The sequence below is a fragment of the Agelaius tricolor genome, unplaced genomic scaffold, assembly GCF_023055355.1.
Source record: "Agelaius tricolor isolate 1412-34295 unplaced genomic scaffold, bAgeTri1.0.p SCAF_6, whole genome shotgun sequence".
Taxonomy (NCBI): domain Eukaryota; kingdom Metazoa; phylum Chordata; class Aves; order Passeriformes; family Icteridae; genus Agelaius; species Agelaius tricolor.
This window is the reverse complement of record NW_027269266.1, coordinates 36,613,657-36,637,657: the sequence shown is the minus strand read 5'-3', so window position 1 is coordinate 36,637,657 and position 24,001 is coordinate 36,613,657. Positions and strand designations below refer to the sequence as shown.

At 45.1% G+C, this 24,001-nt stretch overlaps 3 protein-coding genes across 8 annotated transcripts in view; 1 reads left to right on the top strand and 2 right to left on the bottom strand.

Annotated features, from left to right (window-relative positions):
* On the bottom strand, positions 1-5,651 carry RPL15 (ribosomal protein L15). 2 transcript variants are annotated; one of them, XM_071429347.1, is made up of 4 exons: positions 5,504-5,651; positions 3,864-4,048; positions 2,384-2,520; positions 1-357 (listed from the first exon to the last, which is right to left on the bottom strand). In XM_071429347.1, the coding sequence occupies exons 2-4, from the start codon at positions 4,033-4,035 to the stop codon at positions 52-54; spliced, it is 615 nt and encodes a 204-aa protein (XP_071285448.1). In that variant the 5' UTR covers positions 4,036-4,048; positions 5,504-5,651; the 3' UTR covers positions 1-51. The 2 variants fall into 2 exon arrangements, with proteins under 2 accessions (XP_071285448.1, XP_071285449.1); XM_071429348.1 differs by having other exon boundaries at positions 3,864-4,045; positions 5,504-5,648.
* On the top strand, positions 5,607-23,503 carry NKIRAS1 (NFKB inhibitor interacting Ras like 1). 2 transcript variants are annotated; one of them, XM_071429349.1, is made up of 5 exons: positions 5,607-5,749; positions 6,768-6,861; positions 7,592-7,716; positions 15,315-15,556; positions 18,377-23,503. In XM_071429349.1, exons 3-5 carry the CDS (start codon positions 7,623-7,625, stop codon positions 18,614-18,616), a joined length of 576 nt encoding a protein of 191 aa, XP_071285450.1. In that variant the 5' UTR covers positions 5,607-5,749; positions 6,768-6,861; positions 7,592-7,622; the 3' UTR covers positions 18,617-23,503. The 2 variants fall into 2 exon arrangements, with proteins under 2 accessions (XP_071285450.1, XP_071285451.1); XM_071429350.1 differs by lacking the exons at positions 5,607-5,749; positions 6,768-6,861 and having other exon boundaries at positions 7,427-7,716.
* The window catches only part of LOC139591123 (ubiquitin-conjugating enzyme E2 E1), a 45,505-nt gene continuing 43,851 nt past the window's right edge, over positions 22,348-24,001 (bottom strand). For all 4 annotated transcript variants that reach the window (XM_071429346.1, XM_071429343.1, XM_071429344.1 and 1 more), the window contains one exon: positions 22,348-23,265. In XM_071429346.1, coding sequence (XP_071285447.1) covers positions 23,168-23,265 — 98 coding nt within the window. In that variant the 3' untranslated portion in view covers positions 22,348-23,167. The remainder of the gene's footprint in view (positions 23,266-24,001) is intronic.

Here is a 24,001-nt window from a genome sequence, read left to right as displayed (position 1 = left end):
TTGAATTGAACAACCTGCACGATCTTTATTGGATGGCCGCGTTTACAAGGATTAGCGGTAGCGGTGCAGCTGCAGGGTGTTGCGCCTCCTCCAGGCGGCGCGGCGCGAGCCACCGATGGTGTGGTGGAATTTGTGGCCCTTGCCGAGGCCGCGGCTCTTGCGCCCGGCCGACGTCAGCCCGCGCATCTCTCTGTGCTTGTGGACGGGCTTGGTGATCCATTGGGTATCGGGGTTCCTCCGGATGGTCTTATGGAAGGGATCGATCAGGATCACTTCAAAGAACTTGTAAGTGGAATCTTCACCCACCCAATACGAGTTCAAGACTCTCAGAGCCCCACAGTGACGGCCGGCACGTTCCTAGAGGAAAAAATAAATGCAACGGGCTGTGAAACCATGGACGCAGGGCACTCTTCATGCATACAGATTACTAACTCAAACATTAAATTTCAATTTTCCCCAGGACAACCTCTTTTCCTATAAAAACTCATCCCCTTCCAGATGCAAAGGTGCAAGGAAAAGTAACAGCTGAAAAGAACGCTGTGTTACAAAAAAAAAAAAAAGGCTGTCTGGATTCCTGCATGAAACAGGTTTTAAAGACCATGAGCAGGAAGGTGCTTGGTATACAAAAGGAAGAACTCCTTGTACACAGAAGCACCCAGTCAGTAAAAACACAATATTAAGAATAACTTCAACATAAATATGAAAAGCATGGCTGCACTTGGGGTGATGGAACAATCTTTAATGGGAAGTTATGAAAGCGATTAATTTCCACATCCAAAGCTACAGGGGAGAAAGAAATTTCTGCAGAGTGTAAGCCTGTACTGGTAGGAGTGAAAGAATAGCTGATGCAACAAATCTTTGTACCACTGCTGCTGGCATATTAGTGTGTGCTATTCCTATCCTCACTTGTGGTTAGGAAGACACAATCTTAGTTCAGAAAACAAAACAAAGCAGAAAAACGCAATTATGCAACTCAATCTGCTTCTCCTGTCAAGAATACTCCTTATTTAAAACACACTAAGTGTGTTTAATTGTAGGACTTTATCATCATTATAGGGAAGCATGAATCAATGGACCCCATTCATCTTCTTCCCCAATGTGATCCTAGCCTATTGTTTCAGGCTTTCCTAAACAGGTAGACTATTTTCTGCACATGGAATAACATTTTTAAAAGTCCTTTTATTCTAGTGTGAGAGCAACACCTGTATGAAATATTAGAACACCAATCATCCTTGGCCAACTTCTATTTGGGGAGGGGAGCTCCAACTGAGGCTCTGCATTTCTGTAATCTGAAAAATGTAAATCTTCCAGAAAGACTGAGTCAAATTCAGAAAATTTGAAGCTAAAACTGAGGGCAAATAACCTCTTCCATAGCTGTCCTAAGTGAGCATGTGATTAGCCATCAGGTATCTGGGAATAACACATATGAAGAGAATGCCATGAGCACTGAAAACAGACTAGCATTTTTAATTCAAACTCATCACCTGTGTTTCTTTTAAATAAGCATGTCCCATTTATATTTATTTATCATTTATATTTTTTCCCTGAAAAAAAAATCCCACCATATTCAACTTGCAGAAGTCACTCAGCAATATTTTTGAAGTCCTGAGAACAGAAAAGTCTTCTGCTTCAAGATGGAAAGGCAATGACACTTATCCTTCTTCCACAATGTCTAGTTTGAGAATGCAGCCTGGCATTAACTCTAACCCACTGAAAGAGGGTTTTTTTGTAAAGGTGAGAACTCCACCTCTTCCAGACTACAACTGTGATAGCAATGAAGCTTACAAGATCTCATCAAATCAAAGTTTACATTTTGAGTATTTCAGTAACAAGATCTCACCTAAAAATAAGTTAACCACCAAGCTGTGTGCTTGTGAGGTACCAGTTTTTTATAAAGCTGAAGGTCTCTGGCACACTGCCTTCAGCTCCTGCAATACATCTAAGGGTGCTGTGCAGAACCACTACACAAACAGGTGCTACAGGCTTTAAGACAGGAACTCACGTTTACTTTGTGAAAGGACATCACCTACAGCTGGTGATCCACACCTTAGCAAATGCAAGTTCACATTTCTCATGCCTAGATCTTTATTTTACTGTGGCTTGGACTAGTTATGTGTTTTTCATAACAAATATTGTGGCATACTTGAGAAGTATGAACTTCACTAAACCACTCAAGTGGTTTCCATAGACCCCATTTTAAAAGTCTGAATAAAAGTCTGAATAGTTTTTTTATTGTCTCAATAGAGTTTTTAAAGACTGCTGCTTTCCTGCCATCATTATTCAAAATCTTACTAACAAAACAGCTGGTTTGGTTTTGTATTTTTTGTCTCCGAATATTAAAACTTTCCAACCCAAATTTGTGAGCAATAACCAAAATAGTCACCTCTGCTACAGACTGAAGACTCCTGGCAAACTTGAGCTGGTTAACACCATGATGCACGGGTTTACCATAGGTTGCACCTTTGGGGACTGGGCGTTTGCGGCCACCACGGCGAACACGGACACGGTAAATAACGTAACCTGAAACAAACAGTGACTTAGGAACTACAACAATTCTAGCAGCAATTGTACTGCATTTCCAATCCCCCAAAATTTACATGAAATGCTGCAACACAAAGTCATTTTACCAATTTTTACCAAAATTTACAACTTGGGGTGGATAGTGCAAGATGTTTTTGTTATTTTCATTACAAGTGAGTAAGGAAAGTGATTTCCTGATGCAACTGGTTTTGTCTCCAAACCAGAGCTTATGGCACCTTTCCACTATCCAGTCCCAAACCAACTAAGATCAGCTACAGCTAAACTGTAATATAATCATTAAAAAAACCGTACAAAAAAAAAACCAAACAAAAAAAACCCCCACCAACCAGCAAAGCCACTACCCAAACTGCACAATTCAATGGCAGCATTCAAAAAGCACTGAGGCACAAGCCATCCACAAACCCTGCTGAAATCTCATCACTGAGAAATGACAAAACTAGACAGTGACAGAAGTGTCAACTCCTAGCTTTTTATTTCCTTTGTGAATAAATATATTGGGTTTTTAAATGGATTTCCACAAGTTCCACATGGATAGTCACTAATCCCATTTCTTTTCCTGATCAGTAACTGTTTTTCAATGACAGTACAAACTCCATCATCTTGCTCAAGTGCATGCAGCTGTAATACAGTCATAGTATGACTTGGGTTGGAAGGAACCTTAAAGATCCAGTTCCAAGCCCCCTGCCATGAACAGGGACACCTTCCACCAGACTAGCTTACTCAGAGCTCCATCCAACCTGGCCTTGGACACTGCCAGGATGGGGTATTCACAACTCCTCTGGGAGATCTGTTCCAGTGCCTCATCACCCTCACAGTAAAGTGTTTCTTCCTAGTATCTAATCTAAACCTGTTCTTTCAGTTTGAAACCATTTCCATTGTCCTGTCACTACACGCTCTTGTGCCTCTATCCAGATCTCTTGGTAGCTCTTTTCAAGGTGCTAGAAGGTCACAGTTTAGTCACCTAAAAAAAGTCGAAGTAACAGATGACAAAACTTGGGCAGAGTAAGGACATCCCCCAAACCTAGGATACTAAAACCCCTGCTCAATTGTGTGGCACTAACACTGCACAAGAACAAAAACTGAGACCAAAGCTCACTTGAGCTTCACCAGAAGGCACAGATGTGAAATTAAGTGAAGTTAGGTTTTAGGCTGTGGGCACTGTTACCAACTGAGGACATTTGCGATATTCTGTTAATTTCATGCAGGACACTTCCGTTTATTGGGGGATACTTCAGTTTCAGACTTTGATACTCTGCTGTCCCTGCAGGAAGCCATGTCCCTCCACGGTGAGGCACAGGGACCTGACCTGTCCGTGCCATTACCTTGCTTGGCCTTGTAGCCCAGCCTGCGGGCCTTGTCCGGGCGCGTGGGGCGCGGGGCGCGGTGCAGGGCCGACAGCTGGCGGTACTGCCAGCAGCGCACGCGCAGCAGGAACCGCATCACGTCCGACTGCTTCTTCCTCCACAGCTCCTGGATGTACTTGTAGGCACCCATGTCTGTCTACCTGCTGGATAGAGAGCTCAGTGAAACACTGCAGCAAGAACAATTCCCAATCTGAACATCTTCCAACAGGGGCGGCACACCAAATTGCACATGGAGCAGCACTGGAAGACAAGGAGCTCTCACGCTTCTTTGTACCACTGACACATCTGGGAACGTGGATCACACCTGGCAGCCTTCAACATGACACCCTGCAGTCACCATTCCCAGCAATTTTCCTCCTCTTTTATTTATTCTGAAGTGTAAACTCCTCAACTGAGAAATTTTCAGCTGCGCTACGTCTGATACTACTGAATCCAACAATAAACACCTGGCTGGAGTTTTAGACACAAATCTATCAAGAATTACAGGATTGTGAGGAGTTAGTGTTAACTCTGATGTTATAGTAAAATTTTTACTTCTAAGTGAAAGTTTAAAGTTTTCTTAGTAAGTGGAAGTTTAACAGTTGCTTAAGGAATTAATTGGATTGGGACTTTTGCTTCCTTAGAGCTATTCACACGGTGTCTCCCACATCCCAGAAGAGACAAGGCCTTCCTCCACATTTGCTGAAACTGGGTTTTAAGTAAAATGAGGCATACTGACCGTGTCATACTAAAAAAGAAGTGTCATAGCTCAGTGTCCTACTGCTGCTGACATTTGTGTTATGCTCCACAGATGCCCTGTGGAGTTTTTTTCTAATTGTTTTTAAAAATCGTTTCTGCTGAGCACCACTGGGGGTAGTTTGTAATGCCTTCAGCACAGCAAGGGCCCAACACAAAGTTTTTACAGGTCAATTTTTGTCTGTAGAAAACAGTGATTATTACAAACTCCCTCTTCTGAACTGCATATGTCTTAATAACATGAACATAATGTAAATATGTCTTAAATTAATATGTCTTAACAGCTGAAGGCGTTTCAAAAATCATATATTACTGTATTTTGTCATCATGCTTACTGCTGTTTTCCTAAAAACCTCTGAGGCCTTACACATCTGCAGCAATCAGCACGTGTACCTGATCTCCATCAAGCCCCTAGCCCAACTCACCATCAGATACACGCAGCTCACTTTATTTACACGAAAAACCACGCCACAAACAGTTCGGGTGCGATTTTGGATACCCTTCTTGTTTGAACCTGCCCATCCATTCCCATCCCCAGCCACCCCACCCTTTCACGGCCTAATGGCACAAAAATCCCCACGATCAAACCGCAAACGCGGAGCAAACCAGGGCGCGCCGTCTGTCACCGACCCGCACCCGCTGTGGCGCGCCAGGGCCAGCCGGGCTGCCCCGCTCCCCTCCCCGCCCCACCGAGGCGCAGCCCGCGGGCCCTCCTCCACCGGCCTCCCAGGGGCTCCGCGCCGCAGGAGCAGCCCCATCCCAGCCGGAGCCGGGCGGGAGCGGCGGCGGGACGGGCGGATGCGCACCCGGATCCTGGGATGGGCGCGGATTGAGGGAAAGGCCGCGCGCGGACCGGCCCTCACCTGATGGCGCCCAGCGACGGAAAGGAAAGGCCCTATTTCCCACACACCCTCGGGCCACAACACACTTCCGGCGGCGGCAGCGCTGCCTCATGGGTAATGTAGTCCTGCGGGGTGCGGGCCGCGCGTCCCTCCCCGCCCGGCCCGCCCGGCCCGGCCCGGCCCAGCCCGGCCCCCCGCGTCCGCCAATGGGCGGCGGGGGCGGGCCCGCGCGGGTCCGTGGGCCGGCCGGGACGGCTGTCTGTCCAGGTGCGCGCTCGCGGCGGGGTGCGGCCCCGGGGGCGCGCTCGGGGGCCGGGGGCGCGCTCCGGGACCAGGGCAGTGGGGCACGGGGGCTGCACCTGGGGAAGGGGCTTGGAGAGATGCGGCATCCCCCGAGAGACCCCCGCTCCCCAGCCCCCATAAGAGCCCCCGGTCCGGGATTGGGATGGGACTTTGCTTAAAACCCTGAAAAGAAGCCTTAAAAAAAAATCTCTCTAAAATAATAAGTATTTTAAAAATCGTAAGATTATGAGGAACGGCTGAAGGAGCTGGGTTTGTTTAGTTTCGAGAAGAGGAGGCTCGAGGGGAACCTCATCCCTCTCTACAACTCCCTGAAAGGAGAATGTAGTGAGGTGGGGGCTGGTGTCCTCTACTGTGACTGCAGTGAGAGGACCAGAGGCCTTCAGCTGAGACAGGGGGAACTCAGATTAGGAATTAGAAGAAAAATTTTCATTATTAGGACAGGCATAAGAATAGGTTACCCAGGGAGGTTGTGGAGTCACCATCCCTGGAGGGGTTTAAAAGGCATCTAAATCTGGTGCTGGATGATGTGGTTTAGTGGTTACAGTGGTAGTTCTGGGTTGATGTTTGGACTGGATGATCTAAAAGGTCTCTTCCAACCTAATGATTCTATTCTATTCTAAATAATAAATGCTAAGGGGAAAAAAAAAAAAGCCCTAAAACCAATCCTAAAACTTTTTCAGCGGACGGTAGGGAGAGGGCACCATGGGGTCCCTGGTTCTGCAGGCCCTGGCTTTACGCACTGATCTGCTCCTGTCCCTGCTCCCCTCCCTCCTGCATGTGGCATGGCACAGGCTGGATGGGGGGTTGAGTGACCTGGTCTGATTGGTGGCATCCTACCCATGGCAGGGGGCTGGAAGGAGAGGATCTTGAAGCTGCCTTCTGACCCAAGCCATTCTGTCATTCTATGAGTTAGGCTTTCCCAGCCTGCAAGTCCTTTCTGCCTCCCTACCTGCAGCTGCAGGATGACCTTTCTGTTTTTCAGTGTATCCTTTTCAGAGCACCCTGGCTTGTGAAGCATTACCTGGTTAAACTGGAATCGAAGCAGGACAACGCCAGCCCCTCCTGGTCCAGAAAAGGTACTCTTCAGCTCTCTCTGTGGGCAATGGCTCCAATCAGCAAACTGAGTCAGGGCCTGCTGCCCTGCCATGGCTCACTGGCAGAGGGAAGTGCCCCAAGCTGCTGGATGCCTCCTGCTAGAACCAACCCCCAGGCCATCAAACTGCTTTAAAGCAGACCAAGAACACCTGCTTTCTGCCTTTGCTTTCCTGTGTTTCTGCCTTTAACGCTCCTGTTTTGTAGCTCCTAATCCATTTTATGGATTTTGCTAGAAACTTTCTGTGAGCAGAATAAAAGGGAAAGAACCATCATTTTCTTGCATTTCCAGAAGCCATCCTGGTACCATGAGATACCATCAATCCCACTGCAAACCCAGGAAGCCCGATAACGCCGTGCACACACACACACCAACAAACACAGCCCCTGCCCTGGGGGTGTGCATGCTCCAGTGCTCCCAGTCTCCCCAAACCTGACAGGACAAGTGTCGAGGCTGCAGGCAAGCATCAGCACCACTGGCAGCAGCCTAAAACGTGAAAAAAATGGTGTGGGAGGAAACTCTAGTCCTAAAAATATCAGTCGCTGGCAGGCGCTGGGAGGGAGCTGTGCCCCCGCTGCTTCGCGCTTTGCCTTGCGCCTTCCGTGGGCTCGGCTCCCGCCCGTGCCCATCCCCGTCCCTGTCCCCATCCCCGTGCCCATCCCCATCCCAATCCCGGGGCTGTGCCGGGCTCACAGCCTCCCGTGTCTGCACAGGGCTCCGCTGTGGAACCGGCCCTCAGGAAGCATGGGAAAGGGCTACAAGGTGGTGGTTTGTGGAATGGCCTCAATGGGAAAGACTGCGATTTTGGAGCAGCTTCTCTATGGAAAGCACACTGTCGGTGAGACATTTTTACTTTTGGGGGGAGGTGGTTTCCTTTTCTAGCATCTTGGTCAGTGTGGGCCCCAAAACACCAATAATGGAGGACTGCGAACTGCGCTGAGGTGAAGGAGGAAATTTATGTGGTTTTCTGGCATCTCTGGGCTGTTCTTAAAATTCACAGTCCCTTGCTTATGGATTTTTAAGAGTCGTGGAGAAGAACCCGTTCCATGATGTTCCCAGTAATAAAACACAAGAATGTTTAAAAAGAAACAAACACTGAAAGTAGGTGATGTGCCTGCTGCGTATTTACAAAAGAAATATCTCGTTCCCTGAAAGATGCCGTAGACGCCTGAAAAATAAATAGCTGTCACATGATAAGTGTAGATGCTGTTTAGACTTTTGTTTCATCTTCTTAAAGCTTTATTTTCCTTGGTTTTGGCTAACATTTAATCAAAGCTGTGGAAAGAAAAAGAGCTCAGCTTTAGGTTCCACGTTCTGTGCTGAGTTTTGAAGGCCAAGTGTCTCTGCTCTCTAAGAAACCCCCATGGGGAAAACAGACTTGACAGAGGAAGAGAGGATGCCTGATATTTGCTGTGCACAAAAGAAAGGGAACAAAGGCAGAGCCTGCACGTTTCCCTCTGTTTCCACATTTGGCTTTGAAAGGAAGGGCAATGATCATCAGGCTGACAAATTATTCCTGCCTCACCTAGAAACAAGGGGTGGCAGCAGGGCTTTGACAGAAGATGTTTAGTCACTTAGCATTTTTTTCTTGAGCCGGTAAATTAGACGTTGGGGATAAGTTGTTGGATAAACACAAGGATTTCTAGCATGGTGCTTTGCAGCACTGCACCTTTAAAATGTGTGGATGGGAGGAATCTGCTGGCAAAGCGTGATACAGAACTGTGTGCTAATACCCGTGTTTAAAAGGAGGATTTCCTCTAATGTTGCAGCAACATCTGTTTCCAGCATCCTACTGAGCGCTAGGCACGTAGCCCCGTGTAGCTTTCAACGTGAAGGCTGCGAAGCTTTGCAGGCTGAAGGCTTTTCCCTTTGCTGCCAACCTGCCTCTCCTCTGTGCCGGGCTGGGAGACTGTCAGAGACACCCGAGCAGCGTGAGCAAGGCCACGTTACTTAAATCGTATTGCCTTGCATTAATTCCTGCCTGCTATTAGCAACCCCGGCAGGAAGGATATTCGGGTGTTGCTGATCAGAGGAGCTATTTATGGAGCCAGCCATGAACATGATTATACAACGTCATGGACACTGGCTGACATAACCAGAGGGAGGCCTCGTGCCTGGGGTTTAGCTGTGGGTGTCCCTCTGTCACTCCCAAATGCCCTGCTCCAGCTTGGCCATGGAGCAATGCAGACCTCTCCCCCGCCCCCCCTGCACTTAAAAAGATAATTTTTCCTTGCCTGCAGCTCTGCTCTCAGTTTTTCGAGTTACTGGTAAGGGAAGGAACAGCTGATAGCAGATGGGGAGTGCAAGGGGAGAAGGAAGAAAGTTTCCTGTTTTCTGTGATTTTGGTCAAATCATATTCCTAAGACATTCAGAGAAAGAGGGCAAGTAGCAGAGACAATATGAAGGTATGGAGAGGGTCATTACAGAGCTGCTGCACCCCCAAGAGATGTGTGGCCATGGCCCAGCAATTTTGGTATCCCTCACACAGGCCATCAGGCACACTTGAGGGGATGGACCAATAAACTTTTGGCAGTCCTGCTGAGTGGTCACCATCCTCCCTACCTCTTTCTCAGCACATAGGCAGTTGTGGCAGGGGTTGCCTGGAGTATGGGCTGGTGGAAATGGTTCCCAGAAGACCTTCAGCTACTTGTCCACTCTGTATTGATTTAACTGCTGAATTGCATGGGCAGGATGCCATTGTGAGCATCCCACTACACAAGGACAGTTTGAGGAATGGTGAGTCTTTGACTGCTCCTTAGCTGAGCTGCTTTAAACTGCACAATGGTGCTACCATTGCAGGGGTGGCCCTTCCACACCTGAAACATGATTACAGGATCCTGAACCACATTTCCTAAAGCTTGTGAGCTCCAGAAAGCTGATATGTACATCTTGGCTGCTGGCCTTTTTGGCTGGAGGCAAGAAGGGACTAGTGTGTTTGCTGAAAGCCTGTCTGTTCAGAGCCAACCAGCAAGGCAGCTCACCAGGCATGGCAACAGGGACACAAGCTGTTTCAAAACCTGTGCTTCCTGACTGACGTCAGGAGCAGCTCTGCGGCCGCTCCAAGGGCCCAGGAGCCGCGGGGAGGATGGCCGAGCCAACAGGGGGAGTCTTTCCGTTCTCATGGCAGGCACATCCCCCTCTCAGTGACAAGAGGCACGCTAGAACTTGGTTGGAGGCTCAGAGCACAAGGTCTGCTGCTATTCTCCAAGATGTCACAGCCACTGTCACGAGGGTCTCCTCCTGGCTGTAAATCAGCCACGAGTCTGTCAGTGCTCACGTGCCTCCTGTTGACTTTCCTGCAAAAAGGAGTGGTGGCACAGCTGGTGTCAGGGAAGTGATTAGAGTCCTTGGAGGTTTCATGCTGCTATGTAAAGCCCTTGGCTTTGAGCCCATGCTCCTGGCTGTGTGCTTGGTGGTGGTGCTGTAAACCCAGTTGCACTGTTTCTTTTCCTAGAAAAACAAGCACCTTCAGGTCTACCTGGCCATGGATGAAGTCCCTAAGTGCCACTGTTACTTACATGGTCAGCAGCTAGCACTCTTGCAAAGGCACCAAGATTGTTTGAGGTCAAATAGGAAAAAGTAGTCAGGAAGGAGAAATAACCCAAAAAAAGGACTATCTGTTCCCTGTAGCTTGTGAGCAAGAAGCACAAAATTGGATTTTGTGCTAGCCTTTAAACTGCAAGGGAATTTACCTTGTGTCCCAAGATGGGAAAGGAGAGGACAAATAGATGAGAGGCACTCTTAGAGCCATGTAAAATAATGTAGCTATTGTAAGGCAGACATTCTCGCCAAACTAATACAAGGAATTAGAAAAAAAAAACCAAAGGAAATGTTTTAAGTGGGTGCAGATTTAGCATTGAGTCATGTAGGGACTATATCACCATAGGTCAAGGCAAATAGCTGCTAAGGATTGTACATGTGAATGTGGTACATACACAGGTACAGCAGTGTGCCCAGGTGGCCAAGAAGGCCCATGGCATCCTGGCCTGTATCAGAAATGGTGTGACCAGCAGGGCCAGGACAGTGATCATCCCCCTGTGCTCAGCACTGATGAGGCAGCCCCTTGAATCCTGTGTTCAGTTTTGGGCTCCTCTCTATGAGAAAGACATTGTGGGGCTGGAGTGGGTCCAGAGAAGGAAAATTACGCTGATGAAGGGAAGGCTCTGGTGCACTACTGTGATGAGGAGCAGCTAAGGGAGCTGGGAGAGAAAAGGAGGCTCCAAAGGGGGACCTTTTGCTCTCTGTAGCTACCTGACAGGAGGGTGTAGCCAGGTGGGGGTTGGTCTCTTCTCCCAAGTAACAAAGAACAGGACAAGAGGAAATGGCCTCAAGTTGTGCCAGGGGAGGTTTAGATTGGATATTAGGAAAAATGTCTTCACTGAAAGGGTGTTCAGGCATTGGAGCAGGCTGCCCAGGGAAGTGGTGGAATCACCATTCCTGGAAGTGTTCAAAAACCAGATATGGCACTTGGGGACATGATTGAGTGATGGGCTTGGCAGTGCTGATTGAACAGTTTGACTCACAGTTTGATCTTAGAAATCTTTTTCAGCCTTAAGTATTTGATGATTCTGTGATTGCCTAATACCTGGGATGATCTCTCTTTTTGTGACTTAAGTGTTGTGTTCATCCAAATCCTTCACCTTGCTGTCCTGAAGAAAGAGGGCCAGTCTTGTCTCCTCAGTCATGAACAGGGTCCTTGACTGGCAGCAGGAGATTGTCCCACTAAGTACCTGTGGTACCTGGCACTGCTTGGCCTGACTTCTCTTGACCAGGCTAGCAGGAGACTTGCTGGCTTAGCTTTGGCACAGGACATGTCTGTAAAGAAGATGGATATTTTTCCTTAAACAGTGTTCCTGTTCAGTGATGGTGCAGAAGGGAGTCTTTCTTCTGCCTTTAAAATATTTCTGGCCTCTCAGCCTATACTAAAACTTATCAGCTCAACAGGAGGAGATGAGAACTTTCCCTTGTAGAAAACTTATCTCTGCCTTCTGGCTGTGTAAATAGCTGGTATGGTCACATTATTCATAAGCAGTTACTTCAGATCTTCTTACTAGCTAGGAATGAAAACGCCATATATTACTGTGGTGGAAGCCATAATGAGAGAAATTGCCTTACTTGTTCCAGCTGGAGGGATTTGGGGTTTTGGCTTACACACTTTGGATGTGGAGGCTAATTAACCTAATTATGCATTCATAGAATCATAGACTGGTTTGTGTTGGAAGGGATCTTAAAGATCATCTCCTTCCAACCCCTTGCCATGGGCAGAGATGCCTTTTTACATCTTCACTTCTTAAATTAAAACTACCTGGTGATAGAGTTGCAGTCAGCTTTGTATTTTAGAAATAACGAAAATGGAACTGAATATATATAACTGAGAGTCAAAACCTGGCTATTTGTTGGTGGGACCAGTACTTCCCTAGCAGCTAAACAGATCAGCTCCTTCTGAGGTTTATCCACCTCTTTCCCAAGTTAGGGACCCTCTGATACACTTATTTAGATCTTTTGAGATCTTAATAAGAAAAGCCTGTCATTCTGCAGTTAACAAACATAAGGAATAGCAGGTTTTAGGAGCTCTTTGGAATTCCTCTGGAAAAAGGGAAAAAGGGATTACAGAGAAAATCTTCAAAAGAAGAAGACACAAAATTTGTACTGCATTAATGTTCAAGATCCAACTGGGAACTTTTGAATTTCCATCCCTCTTGAAATTTTGATTTACTTAGGTATTTGCAGTTTATCTGCTGTGCCTGGCCTAAGTGTGCAGTATTCATTAGTACATTGAGCCTTTTCTTTTCCTCATTGGGAAGCCACAAGGGTTTGGAACAACACCCAGTTTATGACTGAGGCTTCCCGTTGCAGTTCCTCTGTGGCAGCAGTTGGTAAAAAACAAAGACCTTTCTGCCTCTCCTAAGATTTGCACTGGCTAAGTAGGTGCTAGAGAGTAGCATCACTTCTGTCTATTCCTCCTTTCCCTCTTCAAGTTTTTTATATCTTCAGTTTTCAAAGGAAGTGTGACATTGTGCACTATCTTGTTAGTTCCCCTTCACCCCTCCAGCTTCTGAACCTGAAAGCTGGCCCACTGCAGTGCTCTGCTCCATGGAAAAACTAGTCAAGCTGGCAGCAGTCTGCAGGACAGTAACTTCCCAGCACAAGCTGCCCTTGCCCACCCAGGTGGAGGTGGTGGAAGGATGCCCAGGGATGCCAGTGAAGGGAAGGAGAATCAGGATCTTTGTGGCAGGGAGGATGGGATGGTGCCAGCATCTTTCTAGGACACTGATTAGTGTTGCTTCTCTTACAACAACTTGCCTGACCCATTTTTGAATGGAGACCTAGGAAGTGTTTGAATGGGATGGTACTAACAAGAAATGTAAATGACATTGTCAGCAAGGTACAGCTGGTACATGGTTTGGGCTTTAGGAGCAGGGCCTAGAATAAGGTGGCACAGGTATTTCTAAAAATTGTCTATGTTTACTTAGGAAACTACTTGTATATACTCCCTCCCCCAGTGCATGTAGGTGAAATTTCACCTCTGGAATCTGATACTGGTGAATAAATTTCAACTCCCTCCTAAGTGCCCCCCCCTATTTCACATCACAATTTGTTGCTCTATTCTGCTGAGTTAAGTCCCAGGTCTTAAATTTTCCTCTTCGATTTTAAATAGGATGTTAAAATACACACTTTTCACTGCTGCTTTTAATGCCATTAGGAAGAGATTGTCACAGGATAACAAGGATATATTAGAGGCTGTTGGATTACAATGTAGCATTTAGAGGATGAAAAACTGTACAATATTATTTGTTGCTTTTGAAAAAGAAAACTTAGGTACTTATGGTTCCTTCCTTCTTGCCAAAGCCATGTTTACTGATGCTAGATATTTCCTTGACCTGTCTGTACAATGCAGCAAGGCAGAGCAAGAATATAGTGCTGTGTCTAAACAACAGTGCTATATCCAGAAAGGGCTTTGTTACTACCTCAATCATTAAAAGCGACCCTTTGACACATTCTACAATCACACAGGATGCATTTGTGCTTCCTCTTTTCATTAACCTTTGCTTTGTCCTTCTGTTCTTAGTTTTGCTCCCACACATTAACGTGGCTATATTTGGAGGCAAGACAAATTAAATCTTTGGAAACCTAGTAAGAGTTTGATCTATGAAGACTGCACAGAGAGGGGCAAAAAGAACAGCTTGTGCCACTTTCCTGCACTGGAATGCTGCATACATCACGGGAAACCGTCAGCGTGGGTGGAATGCTTTAGCTTGTTTGTCAGTGTGAAGTGTTTTGAATAGTGTCATTGAATATAGCAAAATCCTTATTTTCATAGGCCAGATAATCCCTTGTGTTTTCTTAAACAATACACTAAAAATGGTCCCTTTTTGACAGACAAAGAGAATAAAGCAGGACTCATTATTGTAGTCCTGCAGCAGCAAACAATTGTATATAGGAGTGCAGTGGAGGCAAAAATGTGGGTTGCAGAGGGCTTATATGAATACTTAAAACCAACTCTGAAAGTGGCCCAGCTACACTATACATAGATTGTTTCAACCTGCAACCTTATGCACCTGCATCCAGGAGGAACACAAAACTAAGGTGATTGATGTGTTTTCAGGTTTGGTTTAGGAAAAAATAATTTTAATTAGTTCAAAGCAAGCTGCCTTGAATTACCTCACATTTACTGTGTGGAGAGGAGGAGGGAAGGAGGGCCAGTATGCAGAGAGTCAGGGTGGAACAGGCGATACATATATGAAAGCTTGTTACCCTGTGCATGCTCTTGCCTTGCAGTAAATGAACTTGTTCCAATCTGAGTAATTTTAAATCCCTAGGGGATGGAAAAAGCTCACTGTGTATTTGAGTGAATATAGTATGGAACTTTGTTTGTCTGCAAACATCCCCTTCCCTTTCTGGCTTAATTTCACGTATGGGTTAGTTATACCACTAATACACATTCATTTCCAGAATTATCCCTTTGGCTCCTGCTTCTGCAGTATGATCCAGCTCATTATGAGGCAAAGAAGTAGGCTTAAGATGTTAGTACTTGACTATCTGGTGTTCCCTGGCTGTTGTTCCAAAAGGGTATGTTTGGGCAGGCTTGTTTTGCAGCATGTTTGGCACAGAACTGGTGCAACTGGATGGTTGGAGTTTGGAAAACTTGGGAGGAGAGTATATATCTTATCCTATTCTGAATGTGCATGTTGCATAGATTAATTTTACAGGCATAATCATGTGCTTACATATTAATGTAAAACTATTGGAAATAGCTGGGGCAGTAATCTATGAATTCAGCCTGGAGATGCCAGGCAAGGTCAAGGCCTGGTCAAGTCACTCTGTAAAACACACACTAAAAACTACTGTGGGGCAAAATTCTGCTGCACTGCAAAGAATTCTTATAGTGAGGCTGTACTTAAGAGCAGTGGAACATTCCTGCTTGTTTTCAAACAGGCTTAGAAGAGGGTGCCACAATTGAAGATGTGTATTTGGCATCGGTGGAGACAGACCGAGGCGTGAAGGAACAGTTGCGGCTTTATGACACCAGGGGTCTGCAGGAGGGCGTGGAATTGCCCAAACACTATTTCTCCGTGGCTGACGGCTTCGTCCTGGTGTACGCCGTGACCAGCCTCGAGGCGTTCCAGAGAGTCGAACTGCTCAAAAAGGAGATCGATGTCTTCAGGGACAAAAAGGAGGTAAATGCATGCTTGGCTAAACGCTGTAGCAGTGATAGGAAGTTAAGGTCGCAAAGCCCAGCTTTTGTTTCTGTAAACGTTGTGTACAAAGGAAAATGAAGGTACCCACAGCCTTGGGCAACCCAGCAAAAAGGAGGCCTTCACATGCCAGGGAAGCTTAATTCACATGTCATGCAGGTGGTTCAAAAGAATGCTTTTTTTTTCCCTCCTTATTTCCTCTACTACAGCTAAAATTCAGTCAGCTGAATGCACCAGCCAGGACACTTATGACTAATAAAACATATGGTCTACAGCAGTGCAGCTCATGTTTTTCTAGATATTGTACAGGGGAAGTCAAGTGCATAGAATAATGTAACGAAGGGCATTATCTTTGTTTGTTTTGTATTCATGTACTTGATGGCTTACAAACTAGTGTAATTGACAATGGGTCTCCCAGACATTAGTCAATTGGCAAAGCAGCTTTAATGTATTTTAACAACCATATTGAATCAATTCAATTGTGTGAAATGACTGCTCTATTTTCCCTTAGAAAGCAGCTAGTGTTTTCAGCTGACAGCGTTCCAGCTTAGCTAAACAAATATAACTTGCACGTGGCATTAGCATTACGGCTTTTCCTACAGTATCTATATTGTGGAGTAGTTTTCCCTGTTAAATGTCTTTAGCCTACAGCTTTCCAAATGCCTGTTTTATGCTGTTTAAAAGAAAAAAAAAAAAAAGCATGAAGAATTAATTGGATAATGGTAGGGAGAGACTTTGCAAAAATGTAACTTGTTTTGTACTGACAGCACACAGGGTGGTAGAGGAAGGCAGGCTCAGGTTTGATGGCAGATGAATGTGCAGACACAGAAGAGGCATGTTAGGTGGTAGGGCTGGTGTGAGCTGCAGACTGTCACGTATATCAGGGATGCAGGAGTCAAGCATAACTCCCCTGCAGGGCAAAGAAAGGTGGACAAGCAGGAAATTTTTCCCAGGCACTGTGTTTTGTGATGGCCCTGATTTGGTACTATACAGCATGTTGTAATGCAGAGAAGGAGTCACAGTCCCAACAGGATCTGCGTCCTGCTCATCTGTGTTACCTGTCAGAACTCTTCTCTCTCAGTGCATGCAGGTATTTTAGAAAAAAGCCAATTTGCTTGTCCTTTTGGAGAGCTTAAAACTCTGATTCTGACTGAGGATAACATGGTTAAAAAAGTGGTGGCCACAGTCAGATGCATAAAATAGTTTTCATTCCTATGATTTCCATAAAAGACAGGCTTTAAGGTGTACAAGGTGAGATCAGGAGTCCCACCTTAAGGTAAACTGTTAATCAGCAGATTAATGATTCTGTGACTTAAAGTCTGGGCTCTGCTGAAATGAATTCTTTACTGAATTGGGGATGTATCTCCACACATGGTGCTTCTGAGCTGGCAGAACTTCAACTCGTTGAGTGGCACAGTCCCCTGTTGTGTGGCAGATGACAGAAAGCACTGATGGCTGGTTCCTTGCCTCTGCTGGCTGTGGGGGCTCTCCAGCACGCACCTTAAAGCCTGGCCAAATTTTATACTAAATAGAGGTTTTGTTCTGTTACACTGACAGAGCTTTGCCATAGCTAAAATTCAGCTGGAGCATGCGGTAAATACACATGAAGATTATAGCTTCTTTCAAAGCCTTCACAGAAGGGGAAAAAAACCCCTAAGCAGCATTTTTCCAAACACCCTGGACTGCTGTAGAAAAGAAAGGAAGTCTCAGACCTCACAGGAACAGGACAAACATCTCTAGCTGGAAAGAAGCAGAAGGCATTCTGAAGTTAGCCTGAACAGGAAAGAGCAAGCAAGTGTGGCCACAGCAAACCCCACAAATCATCATCAAGAGAGGACTTTATCACTTGATCTTTGTCAAACCACTAGTATGGAGATGAAAACAGAGTTTGACTAAGGACCTTGAACTAAAAATGTAGGCATGGTTTCCCCCTAAGAGCTGGTGCTGGTAAAACATTTTTAGAGAACAGTTAACTTAAAATAAGGAGGAGCAGTATCTTCACATGGCCAGCACTGCCTTTGGCACTTCCTAGTGCTGAAGCACTGGGAAGGCTTCATGTACCTACCGAGCTCAGCCACGCTGGACTGTCTGGGTGATAGTGACACAAGTCACTTAATGGATCTTTACAACAGCAGATCTGAGTTGATAGAGCTCTGCTGCTCTTGAAACCACTCCCCAGAGGACACTGCTGGTGCTTATCTACCCCTCTCAGCAGACTGTCCCCTTCAGCCCTGGGGCTGGGCAGCCAGCAGGGCTGAGCTGGGAGAGGGGCCCATAGCCCAGCCTGCCCGGGCTGCTGGCACGGTTGGCTTTATTTATATTGTGGGATGGGGCTTGGGCAAGAAACAAACTCGGCAAAATCCACTGCTGTGGGATCCAGGCTTTCTCTGCTGCTGTGCATTTTTTCATCCCTCAAGCATCTGCTGCTGTGACCTACTCGGATGTCATGCTCTTATCATTTGTCCAGGGCAGCTCAATTGCCAAGTAAGTGGAGAATGGGGCTGTTTAACTTTGGATCTCTTGGCTATTGTTTCCCTTCAAGCAATCACTGGGGGCAGGGAGTGGGGTGGCAAAAGGGGGAAGTCCTGCATATCCTATGATTAAAACAAGCTTCCAACCCATAAGCAGATGAGGCTAATTCAAATCCCAGACCCTGGTATTCTAATCTACATGCAACGTACCTTGTGCCAGTGTTAAGTTACAGAACAAGACTGAACTGTGTTGGTACTTGCCCACTGTTTAAAAAGATGGTGACTGGTGGATGGTTTTGGTATAAAGCTCACCCTCTTGTTTGGTTTGTAGGTTGCAGTTATTGTCTTGGGGAACAAAACTGACCTCCTGGACCAAAGGCAAGTGGAAACAGAAGCAGCACAGCAATGGGCAAGGGCTGAGAAAGTGAGACTGTGGGAAGTGACTGTGACAGACCGGAAAACACTGCTTGAACCCTTCACCTTCTTAGCTAGCAAACTGTCCCAGTCCCAGAACAAGTCAACATTTCCCTTGCCTGGAAGAAAGAGCAAAGGGAATAACTGTGAAAACTAGACTAGCTTAGCATTGTCTCCTGCTGCCAGGTCACAGTCTAAGTCCTTTTTGTGCCATTTACTCCTTGCAGTTTCACTTAAAGCAATAATATCATTCAGCAATAAAATCAGCAAGCTTATAGCTAAGAGGTATCCTTCCTTCTCATAGACTTGGCTTGGAAAAGCTGCTGGTGGTAAAAGCCTCAAAAAGCACTTTAGGAGAGCAGTTATTTTGCAGCCAGGGTTATGGAGGAGGAAGGGATAGATGGATACCTCTAGCAGGGGCTTTTACTATGCCTGGATACAGCCATGTTGAGGGACAAATCAACAAGCTTACCAGTATGTAATCCCTCTGCAGATCTATAGCCTGTAGTCACAAAAAGTATTAACTGCAATAAAGCATTCCATTTGGAAAGGTGATATATTTGAAATGGCAACAGTTCTTTTACCTTGACCTTAAACAGGGCCACAGGGCTTTTTGATGCTGCGAGGCTGAGATCAGTTTCTTGCTGTAGGAGAAGGATATGGAGCAGGAGGAACAATTACCAGATTTAGCCACTGATGTTTTGCTAGTGTCTGGAAGAAAAAAACCCCAGCAAAATCATAAAAAACCACCCCCACATCTTATGGGAATTACCCCAACATGAACCTTGTCAATGAAGTCTAGTAAACAGTGCTTTCAGGTCAGGAATTCATTTGTAGAAACCAGAACAGCTCTCAGAGCTCATTGATTGAACAACAATCTAAGGACAACACAGCTGTGGGTTTGTTCCAGTATGTCCACTACAAATCCCAGAGGTGTCCCACATTCCCACAGGTGGTCATTTTACTGAGAATTATACGGATTGATTTGTATGCAGGAGGTATTGCTGGGCTCTGCTTAGGGCACGCTCACCTGGCTGCTCAGGCAAGCTGCAGCAATCCACCCTCCCTAGGCCAGGCAGCAGCTGGCACAAAGCTCTGTATGGCTCTGCAGGTGGGGCTAAGGAGGGTAGGAGGCTGCCTGAATTTTTGGGGACATCCCTGGGCAAACACCCAGCAATGCCCATACAAATGGCCCCGGTTTCCATGTGCTGCACATGGTCTGGCTGCAGGAGCACAACTGCACGTGCTGTGTTTGACTCAATGCTAGCTTTTCTTTATATTTGAAAGCAAGAGCAGGGAGAGAGAGAGAAGTACCCAGTTTCTGCATTTTCCATTAAATTAATCCTCTTTTGAACAAATACTGAGAATTTCACTGTGAATCAGCAAAACCACAAGCATTATTTGCACTGTCATATCATAACTGCTAAATAATGTGCTTAATGATCACAATTAAGCTCATAGTATTGCTCTTCCTGAATACTGATTAATAAAGCCTGTCAGCATTACTAAGGTCTGTCAACATTATTAATGTCAGAGCAGCAGTACACTTCACTAAAAATTAAACAGGAATCCCTACCATTATAATGAAGGTAGACGAAACTGTTTATGTGCTTTGCTCAATGTAGTTTGAATTGCTGTGGCCAAGGAGTAAGATAAGAGAGCAATTATGAATGAGCAAGCTCTTGTAATGCCCTGCTAGGAACATACAATTGTTTCCACACTGCAGCTGAGTAAGCACGATAGCACGACCTACCCGCACCTGGCCAGTAAGAGTCATTGTCCCCATGGATGACACTCCCTCCTCACTCATTTCCTACTGAACACACGTGTGCTCCAGGCTTCTCCCTACCCAGAAGACCCTGTATCTACCTGCATGCTTGGGAAGTGGAGGTGACTTCAGAGCAGCAGTGGTTCACCTCCTTGCTGCAACCTCTTACCAAGGAATGGGTCATGTTCCTCTTCTTCAGCTCTGCAGAACCCTTCTGGAAGGGACTAGAATCAGCCTTGGATCAATCAAAATAAGTGAAGATGTCTCCTAACAGCACATCACTAAAGCTGACCCTTGAGCCAAGGGAGTGCAGGTTGACAAGTCAGAATGAACTTAAAATGCCTGGAGATGGAAAGAATGGGGATGACTGGTTCCTGTGCAGCTCTGCATGCTGCAGACTCGGTGCCAATTCTTCTGCCAAGACTGATGTCACCTGTAGGCTGCCGGAGCTGTGCAGTGCAAGTGCAGCTTGCTTACTTGCTCCCCTGGACTCCCAGGACTTGACAGTGTTTTAAGACAGGCAAGAGAAACAGTATCTTCTAAATGACTAGGGCCATTTTCCCAAATACGCTACATAAAGGCAAACACATTTTCTTTGATTTGGCTAAATGTAGAGTTTAAATCATTCGAGGCATTCAGATAAAAAAAGAAAATCACCACCCACTATTTTCTTTCATAAACTTACTCTGATGTTTTTCTAAATATCATAGTGTTTTACTGAGAAGTGATGGAAAATCTAGTGTCTCCTCTGCAAATGATATGCACACAGTGGCTGGTACTGAGTAAAAATGAAACTTGCTGTAGTAGTTTTACACAGGGTGAACAAGCAAAGTACAGAGTATAATGTAGTACCTAATGGCCAGGACCTTTATTTTGTTCTTCCTGTTCCACTGACTCAAACCCTGTTGTAGGTCACTGGGATCACTTACCTTCTGCAAAACCAGAGTCCCTTCACAAGATAATGGAGAAAACTTATAATAAAGAAGAAAAACAAATTAGTAAACAAAACCATCTTTCTCTGTTCCTCTAAAGCCTTTACCCTGCTGAATAAACACTGTACAAATCACTCGCCCCCACCAGTTACAACAGTTAATTTGATGTGTCCTGGTGGCACAAAGAAAGAAGCTGGCAAAAAACTACTGAGATTAAGCCATTTACCTCTTTACTCAGTAGAGGAGAAGGAAAGATTACCAGAGATGCTCCCAGTGTGATCTAGCTATGTACCAAACAGCTGAGGGAGCTCACACATCAATCATGCACTGTGTCAAATGATGGCAGTTCAGCTGATGAGGGGACAGTGCTACTACCCACCCAGCAAAAGAAAGGACACCTCTGATTAAAAGATTACATTGGAGCAAGTTAGATTTGCTCTGTGTCTAGACAGCAAGAGAAGTATGTAAATGAAATACATACAGATTTATTTTAAAGCACCAAACCAAATCTGAGAGCGCAGATGACCACCCAGCACTCACAAGAATGTCACGAGGTGAAGCGCTCGCCATGAAAAATGAATCTGTGCTTCCGGCCCTTACCTTAAGGGAGTGGTCAGAAATGCCATCTCCACAATTAACTGCCCTGTTGCTACACACCTCAATGCAAACACCATGTCTCTAGGAGATAATCTTTATAGGTAGTTAAAGGATGTACAGATACTCCTTTATGGTGTTGTCTGCTACCTTACCAGGACACGATTCCTTCTCTTCCAGGTGTGAATAGACCACTCCACCAGAAAAGCATCAAGACATTCTTTTTTTTACTTCCCGCCTCTTTCCCTTCCAGATAGCTTACACTTTTCTGGTTGTACTTTCAAACAACATGCCAGTCCTGCAGAGGCAACACTGTGAAAACTTAAGCTGAAAAGTAACTATTGTGGCCACTGTGGCAAGTTCCCTTCTCAAGGCCAGGTCCCTGCAGAACACTTAGTGAACAGTTGTAAAGGTCTAATGCTGTCATTCACCGTATGGTTGTCTAGAACTGTCTTCCTAAAATAGCAGCAGTCAGTGCACTCACCTGCAGATCTCCCTTGTCCTTAACCACAGCATAAAACCTACAAAGCTTACAGAGACACCATTCTAGCAAAATGACAAAGCAAGGGACTAAGCAGAAATCTTTTCTTCTTCTTTTTTTTTTTTTAAACATCTTTTTATTAGCACAGTAACAAATGCAGACTTAAGTAGCCCACAACATACAACCAATCCACTGAGTGACTCCTATTCCACACCTTACAGTTAAACAGCTTAAGGTATTTCACTACAGGTTACCATAAGTCCTGATTAAACCCTTTATTCTTTTCACAAAGATAGATTGGCTTATAAAATAATACATTAACTACTTCTCATTTCATATATGAAGCCATATATCCACCTCTCCATATCACAGATCATGAGATGACAGTCTTTAAAAAGGATTTGTTAAATACCAATGTGCCCCCCATAGGGAAAAACAATCCCAACATCTTTTTACAAAAAAAAAAAAAAAGAAAAAAAGGAAAAAAGGAAACTCAACCCAGAACAAAATAAATCCCTCAAACCCAAACAAACAAAAAAGCAAAAACAGTGTGTAGAGTCTTGAAAGGACTTTTACATAAATGTCAACCTATGTACCTGTACAAAATTAAGCTGTTTTAATCTTTTACATATTGCAAGCAAACTGAAAACCAAAGAAGTCTAGGAAGTTTACATTCTTCTCGGTACTATATGTGAGCTAATATTGCTGAACTAATTACAGTCTTAAAGTATGCTATTCCAAATCCTAGCTGTCTACTGTAGCAAGATACCTTAAGTTACAACAACAAAATCTTAGGAAATAAAAGACTGAATAAAATCTGTTATAGAAATACCCTACTCTTTACCAGCACCCTCCCACCCCCCACCCCTTCAAAATCATAAGCAGCTCTTTCCATCACAGACAAATAATGTAAGAGTTTGACGAAAATCCAATTTATGTAGCGTATCTTTTGGTCCATTGTCTGGCCATTCTGTCATGCTCTGCTCTGTTAGTCATATACTGAGTGGCAATGCTTCCAACCAGGGGGTCAGCTGAAAAAGAAACACACCGCTTATTTCAGACAAGTTACTCAATAAAAGCTTTTAAATAAAGCTGAAGTGTAAATTTCATACAAGGCAAACACACAGGTAAGGTACATTGTAACAACCTAAGCATACTGAATTGATGATCTGTATCTTCTCTGATTTTGTGTATTTATGGTGATGTACTAATCTGTAATTTAATAGTGTGAAATGCCAATAAAGTTTTAAGAAGTTTAAGGCACAACAATCAGTCATATTTTGCATTACTGAGGGTTTTCACCAATTCATGCATTTCAGGTATATTTTATTCCTTCTAAGGCTGCCTGAGGTACTCATGCCAAGTACTTGTAAACAATGTAAAGCTGCCTTCTAGAAAAGATGAAATCTCAAGAAGGGGTTTAGTACAACAAGTTTAGTACACTGTGAGATCTGGCCTTTCTCCCCTCTTTAGACATATAAAAATGCAACCTGTAAAATGACTTTGGAAGTGAAGACATATTCCTCTTAACTCGTGGACAGCGGTTGGGTTAGAGCAGCAGTGATGACCACTTGTGGCATAGTTGGACACTTCTTTTAAATGGATGATGGAAAGTAAAGGGTCAACCCCGTTTTCAGAGCTGTTTGTGGCTCTTCAAGCTCCGTTACTGATTTACTGCAGCCCTACAGAGCAGCAAAGGCTGCGTTTGGAAGGGGAAGGAGTTTTCATGTGCAGGAGAATCGCTTGTTTCCCCATGGGTCAGCCTGA

Bases quoted from the DNA above. Each gene is read 5' to 3' on its own strand.
- NKIRAS1 (XM_071429349.1), top strand. From the start codon at position 7,623: ATGGGAAAGGGCTACAAGGTGGTGGTTTGTGGAATGGCCTCAATGGGA. The intron at 7,717-15,314 runs GTGAGACATTTT...GTTTTCAAACAG, and splicing joins CTATGGAAAGCACACTGTCG to GCTTAGAAGAGGGTGCCACA. The intron at 15,557-18,376 runs GTAAATGCATGC...TTTGGTTTGTAG, and splicing joins TCTTCAGGGACAAAAAGGAG to GTTGCAGTTATTGTCTTGGG.
- RPL15 (XM_071429347.1), bottom strand. From the start codon at position 4,035: ATGGGTGCCTACAAGTACATCCAGGAGCTGTGGAGGAAGAAGCAGTCG. The intron at 2,521-3,863 runs GTAATGGCACGG...TGTTTGTTTCAG, and splicing joins GGGCTACAAGGCCAAGCAAG to GTTACGTTATTTACCGTGTC. The intron at 358-2,383 runs GTGACTATTTTG...TTTTTCCTCTAG, and splicing joins GTCTTCAGTCTGTAGCAGAG to GAACGTGCCGGCCGTCACTG.